The sequence below is a fragment of the Ixodes scapularis genome, unplaced genomic scaffold (assembly GCF_016920785.2).
Source record: "Ixodes scapularis isolate PalLabHiFi unplaced genomic scaffold, ASM1692078v2 PGA_scaffold13__105_contigs__length_92229423, whole genome shotgun sequence".
Lineage (NCBI taxonomy): Eukaryota > Metazoa > Arthropoda > Arachnida > Ixodida > Ixodidae > Ixodes > Ixodes scapularis.
In genome coordinates, this window is record NW_024609839.1 from 39,295,330 (window position 1) to 39,302,547 (window position 7,218).

Genomic DNA, 7,218 nt, shown 5'->3' on the forward strand with positions numbered 1-7,218 from the left:
GCGTTATTCAACCGGGTGGCGTCAATTACATTAGTGGAGTGGCTCGAATTCGCTGGTGCTACGCTGCACTGGGACACCGCGTAATGTTTGGGCCGGCGCTACGCAATATTGTGATCTTGCGCGGCCGTGTGGGTACAGAAAACGCGAGTGGCGCTGAGGTTGATATACCGAGCCTGCTAAGTTTGGCAGGGGACGTATGAAGCGTTCGCAATTGCGCTGTTGTCGCAGCTGGCTGGTAGAAGAGAAAACAAGAAGGAAGCAAAATGTATCCAGCGGGCTGTCAGATCATCCGGTGCAGTCCATTTGCCGTCCTGACAGTGCCACCCCCTTCAATTTTCAGCAGTCTCAGGTAAGATGTTTCAAAAATGAAATTGTTACAGTTACTTTAAAACGTAGCGAAGTTAGCGTTACAGTTACTTGTACAAAATGGTAATTATAATTAGCGTGCCTTTTAAAACATAACGGCGATACATTTTAGCAGCTTTACTCGATGCAAAAAAATAGACTGTTCACTGCCATTATGCCGCGCGCGTAGCTGGCCATGGTAGGCAGCACCGCCGTGGCCTCACGGTGATCGTGCTCGCTTCCAACGTGAAGAGCCAGGGTTCAATTCCTGAGAGCGACGCGCCTTTTATTTATTCTTGAAATCTAATGTTCTGGTAAATTCGAAACTATGTTGCGTGTTTGAAGTCTGAATGTTCAACGCGCCGAATCTTCCAAGCCGATTGTTCCAGAAGACCACGTGTCTGTAAAAGTGGTTCCGCGTGGCGAGCCGGAGTCAGTCTCGCCCCAGCGTGCGGTCCTGCTGTTACGCCGCCATCGACGCCCGCGACGCCCTATTGTTATCTCCTGTTCTCTTTTTGTTTTGGGTACAAGTTCGCCCCATGAAACGTTTAGCGTGTTTAAGTTTTCGTCGCCTTATCAATCGTCCTTCGTGACATTTTGGTGGAGGTGCGGCGTATCGCTTTCTATGCCCGTGAACCTTATCCCTTCGAAGGCATCCCGGCCAAGTGAGGTGCTCAGCCCCAGAAGACTATCCTTTTCCGAAGACGCCGAAGCCCGAACAAGACGTCGTACCAGAGGTCAGTTGCCGGAAGTTGGTCCCCTGCCCGAGAACCGGAAGAAGATCCCGACCATGACCACCCCGCCCGTCGTTGTCCTACCCTTTGCTGCCCGTTCGCCCCGTACTTCCATGGTGAGCATTATGAAGACGCTGAGGACTGGCTACAGCAGTACGAGCGAGTGGCCCAGCACAACCGATGGACGGAAGAACAGCGCTTGCAGAATCTTTACTTCGCGCTCGAAGGAACGGCCAGGTACTTGTTCGAAAATCGCGAAACTTCCTTGACCTTGTGGACCGCCTGCAAGGATCCGCTAAGGCGGACGTTCACCAACCAATATCGACGGGAGAGGGCCGAGGACCTTCTTAGAATCAGGACCAAGGGCGCAAACGAGACAGTCAATAGTTTCGTCGAGCATGTTCTGCGTCTGGTCGCTCGTGCCGACCTTCAAGCCACCGACGAAAAGAAGCTGTGGATCCTGATGCGATGTGTAAAGGATGACATCTTCGGCGGTCTTGTCCTCAACACCCCCCCCCCCCCCCTCCACCGTCGAAGATTTCGTCGAGGAAGCCGAGAAAATCGAACTTGCCCTTCAAGCGCGGGCCTCCCATTACCAGCGACTTCCAGCTGGAACATCCCGGACCTCCGCAAGATCATCCGGGACGTCGTGCGGGAGGAAATCACGAAGCTTCTACCTGCTTCTGTAAGCCCGGCTTCGTCCTCAATCGCCGAGATTGTCCGGGTAGAAATTCAGCAGGCGCTGCAGCCAGAAGTCGTTGTCAGCGCCGCTCCCGAACTACCGACACTGAGCTACGCCGCAGCTACCCGACGACCACCGCTCCCTGCTCACCCGTATACGCCGCCACCCCGACGTGAACCTCCAGCGCCGCAGTATTCCCGACGCCAGGAAGATCGGGCGCACGTCCGCCCAGAACAAGCTGCGCCACGAAAGACCGACGTGTGGAGGACGGCCGATTGACTCCCTTTGCGCTCTCACTGCGGTGAAGCCGAACACATTTACCGTCGATGCCCCTACCGACAACTGGGGCTGCGCGGGTTCCACTCGAACAACCCGCGCCCAAAGTACGTACAGAGTACAGAGTCTCCGTTAAAGAAATGGAGGTAATGTTGAAGAGATGCTGAACGACGAGATAATCCAGCCCTCAAGCAGTCCGTGGGCCTCTCCAGTCGTACTGGTCAAGAAGAAGGACGGAACACTTAGGTTCTGCCTGAACTACCGGCAGCTGAACGCGGTGACGATGAAAGACGTCTATCCACTCCCCCGTATAGACGACACGTTAGACCGGCTGTGCCATTCTCGATACTTTTCACCCATGGACATAAAGAGCAGCTACTGGCAGATCGAAGTCGACGAACGGGACCGAGAAAAGGCAGCTTTGTCACACCGAATGGACTGTACGAGTTCAAGGTGATGCCCTCCGGACTATGCACGGCGCCAGCAACCTTACAGCGTGTCGGCGTGTCCTTCCAGCTTTGGAAGGACACGCCCCCAACGATGATCAAACTCACAGGAAGCTATTAGGTGGAAAGGGCGGTTGATTTGGCGCCAACAGCTTTTTTGGCCGCCCTCTGGGTCCTTCCCACCGACCGCGGCCTCTATTTACGGCTTCAATTGGAAGTTTCTCATTTGGCTGGCTTGAGCCGGTATGTCGCCTCCCCTTCTTCCTACTTATAGCTCTATGATCCACACAGCACCGTCTGCCTTTCGTCAGCGTCACCGCCATCGCCTCTCGTTGCGCCGCACAACGAGACCGACGTTAGCAGGCGCCCACGCGAAGACGGACGCGACAGCCGTCTGCTCTCGTCTAGCTTCCGCGTCTTTGCCGCTTGGGGCGGGGCGGGCATCCACCAACGATGATGTCATGTGGCAAGGCCTTGCCTTCAAGGTGGTATTCGCTACACGCCGAATGCTGAGAAGGCGGCGTCTCGCTCCGGTGTTCCAAAAGACACTTGCCGCAAAAGACAAGTGAAAAAGAAGAAAAGAATTCGTAACTTTTCCACAAATGGTTTGAAGAAGCAAGCGCACTGCACTAGCACTAGCACTGCACTAGAGCACTGCACTATAGTTAACCATTTTGTTCTTAGCCCGAGACTAGGGACGTGTCTTCAACTGTTCATTTTTCTTCTACTTCGAAACTTTCCTCTTTTCCTGCCTCAGTCTCGGGCTAAGAACAAAATGGTTAACATCCACCAGCTCGCCTGCGCAATCACTACATTATCATGCTTTATAGTATTATAAATTCCCAAGTTCTTTTTTTTTATAAGTTCTAGAAAAAGGCTTGGTTGCAGACGCAACCATTTTTTAGTATTTTATTTTCTGGTTAAAAATTATATTGATTTCTCTACCATGCAATTATGTCCTTTTGTACAGGCTCTAAGAGCTGTAATGTGGTTTACGTTTTTTGTTCTTTGTTTTTCTTAAACGTTCACTGTGTCAAGTATGGATTGACACGTAAACTCCTGGAACCCTTCTGTAAAAAAAATATATATATATATATATTTGTTTTTTTTATTAGCGTTTGTGAGGTTTCAGAAAAGCCTTCACTCACCTTCGGGGTTAGAGGCCTGAAATTGGTAAAAGAAATAACGTATTGTTACGGCTATTCAGTAATATATTTTGCATGCTAAACGTGTTAAAGGGATTATGAAGGCAGTTTCGAAGTTTTATTCGACGATTGAAATGGATGGCAGGCACGTCTCAGATACTGTCGACCAAGTTCTAGCCCGAACAGAAGTTTGGGTGCCGCACCAATCGAGCAAACAGGCGCGGTAATAATAGCGCCGGGAACGATGCCTGAGACCCCACCGAAGCGGCGGCAGAAAGGTGAACTAAAGTGCGCCGTCGAAGCGTGACGACAACGGGCTCCTCGTCTGGCGATTGGTTCAAACGATAGACGCGCTCTTGGTTTCGATTTCGGTGGTGAGATGTGATGAAAAATTTTTATTTGAAGGTTGGATAATCTTTTGAAGTTGTAGTTGGGAATTAATAGGTCTCATACCGTGTATAAAAGCGTAATCTGAAGCGATCCCTCCGTTTGTCGCTGGTTGAACGCATCCCGCACTGCTACCTCGGGCGCGTAACAAGCATCGAGCAACCATGGACAAAAAAAAGAAAAAAAGTACGAGCGCCGGGGGCGGCGGAGTTTTGGTTTTGGTTTCGTGCGTCGTCCCGTGTTCGCTTTGCGAACTGGTGTCTCACCAATCATGCCGCGTTTATGTGCAGTAGTAGCTTGCGCGAAAGGTCGGCTAAAGACGTGCGGTCGATCGGGTGATGTTAGTTTGCATAAACTGCCGATTGATGCAGATGCGCAGCATTTGGTTGTGCGCCGTCGTCTTGCGTAGAGCTGTGGACAGCAGTGTCAGGATTTGTTCGTTGCATTTCCGACCAGAAGACTTTGAGCAGCACCTTCACGTCAGCCGGAGTCTGGGTAAAAGTGGGGCGGGGAGTCGCTCTGGGGAGGCGGCGACCGAGGAGTTGGTGGTAGGTCTGGGGCGCCCTCGTAAAGCGCCAATCCGGAGTTCTGCGTCCTTAGCAGCATCTCCCGTTCAGTCGGCGTGAGGTCGCTGAACGGGAGCTCAAACTCGTTTGCGAGCGCGGCGTTTTCGTCCATTTCTTCCAGGTTTTCTTCACCGACCGCCGTGCACTAGAGCGAACCACGGGAACCACACTGAGTTTGCACTAAATCCTACCGATGCCGACAGTGCTCCCTGACGTCACTTCTCCTTCCAGAGACGAAAAAGGGAAGAAATCGGAATGTTTGTTTTGGTTTCGCAAATTTATTTGCTGGTACAGAAATAAGAGTCACAACGTTCTAGAAAAAATTGTGTGGCATGCCAGGACCCCCAATGCTTCCAAAAACACCTTTAAAAAAAATTAAATTGCCTTCATGGTCCCTTTAAGGATATCATCGTACTTAAATGTTTCTTCCACTAAAAACGGATAGTTATACGTCCTATATCCAGGAAGTAAGTTGTTCTTTTTGTAGTAAGGAACTCATCAGACGTATATGAAATTCCCTATTTTGAATACATTTCGCATGATCGAATTAGATCGCATATCTTGCGATTTAATTCATTTTGATGTTAAGGAATTCGTCGTATTGTAGCCCATGCGTTTGGTTAACATTTTTAGTGGAGTTTGCAGGAGTCCCGAGTCAAGATCTCGGGCTTCATTGTGAAAACAATGAATCTGCTGAAGTGTTTTGTAACATTTTCGTAAATATATCACAGGTGATTGCCATACGACGGCGGGGCCAGAGGGCAGCATTCCTTACGGCCTTTGGTCTCTCTTAGTACCACTAAATAAGCTACGCTTCAGAGTAACGACACTTGGCCATATTGCGCCCTAAAATCATGGTTGCCAGTTATCTGAAGCTTTATCTGAAATCTTAGGAAACGCTTTTCCGCCCTCCACAAATGTTTAAACAGCTCGCGACAGATCAAAGCAATATTACATGAGCTTCCTAACACCGAATCTAATGCTGAGGAAGTCACACTTTTGAATCATGACGATCGGCAGTTGCGTCTGCTCTGCATACGAACCAAAATGGTGGCGCCCACGACAATGTCGGGGAACAGAGTGCCGATACTCTAAGCGCAGCTCATTTAGTGGCTTTAGTCTCTCTCAGAAGCATTACGCTTTCCTTTTTTTCTAGCCACGTTGTAACGCGACCACACTACCCCCCGAGTGCTGCCTGAATCACTCTGGAACCCTGTTCCGACGATAGTGTTTCAAATTTGTACCAATGTACTCATCTTAAACCGAATAAAACTTTCATAGCACGTTTCGCGTGTTAGGCATGTTACCATTAACCGAAGTACCAAGATTAGTTTTAGGGACGGCTTTAAAAGAAATCGATTCAACTTACGAGAGCCACAGAAAAGACAACGAAGCAGTGCAGCAGTGCTTGGACAATCATGATTCTACTGCGATCGTTCAGCATAACACACTTACGGCACCAACGCTGAAGGGCCAGAAGAAATCAGTCGGTGTACCCTCCGCATTTATAGAGCCTCACATCATTGCCCACTCTGCAGCTGTGAAATTATAAGTCAATGCGCTTTGAAAAAAAAAAAAAAAGAAAAGGAAAAAATTGCAGATGCGACCATTGCTCATGCGTAGAAACCAGATCCAGATCGCCACCGCAGCGCCTGTTGCTCTTTAAATGCCACCCTATGACCGGCACGGCACTTGCACTAAATGCTTCGTGCAGAGTCTTAAATTTCCATTCAACTCGTTACGCCCCAAACCCCAGTGTAATGAATGACTCGTGAATCGCCGAGTTACGGGTATTTATCACTAGCGTTTTAAAGAGGCTAAAGGTTTAGGAGAAGCAGAAATACTGAATTTATACGTGGATGTTTCAATACTGAACAGACGCGGATGTTTTAGAATAATGCACAAACGCGGATGTTTTCATGTCAAGGGCACTAACACCACATAACCTCATCGCTATCTTTTTTGTCTTTTGCTACCGGAAATTATTATAGAGATTACACTAAACTCCCCCAGCTTTCTTGCCCATGAGCTCCTTGTGCCCTCTCTCGCCTGCTCTCCGTAAAACACTGTAAAAGATTAATTTCAGTCGAAAAGCTGTGTACATCTTAATTTTCCCCGGTATACCCATAGACCACAGTAATAAAATAAAATAATATCTTTCCCCTACAAGCAAGAAACCTAATATTCCTGGAGATTGAATAGCGTAGAACTCACATCACGCATCTAAATTCAAAAGTTACTATTACCAGGGATATAGTTTGTTTCTCGAGATCTTCTCCAGTATTACCCATGTATACCCCATTGTTTCGACGAACGTACGTTCTTCCTGCTCAAAGGCCTTTGGGCAGGAACCCGTGTTAGACGATTGTACCGTCTCTGTACAATTGCATACAGCTGAGAGAACTTCTCTATATCACCTAATTAATCACGTGTCACGTCACTAAAGAGGAGCCAAATCGTTACAATAGCGAAATTACGTTCTCCAATCTTAATTTCTGTACAAACGGGCATGCTTCCTGCCCAAGACCTAGAACCGCGACTAGTGTCCAAACCAGTTAGAGATAGTACCTTCCCTGTCAAATAGCATCCGGCTGAGAGCAATCGCCTATATTGCCTATTTACTCACGTGTTACGTCA

At 48.7% G+C, this 7,218-nt stretch overlaps 1 protein-coding gene across 1 annotated transcript in view; it reads right to left on the reverse strand.

The window, feature by feature from the left end:
- Positions 1–6,025, reverse strand: part of LOC115326809 — a 30,159-nt gene extending 24,134 nt beyond the window's left edge. The window contains exons 1-2 of the mRNA XM_040208292.1: positions 5,951–6,025; positions 3,632–3,647 (exon numbers count right to left, since the gene is read on the reverse strand). Of these exons, the coding sequence (XP_040064226.1) occupies positions 3,632–3,647; positions 5,951–6,025 (91 nt within the window). The remainder of the gene's footprint in view (positions 1–3,631; positions 3,648–5,950) is intronic.
- Positions 6,026–7,218: the final 1,193 nt, after the last annotated feature.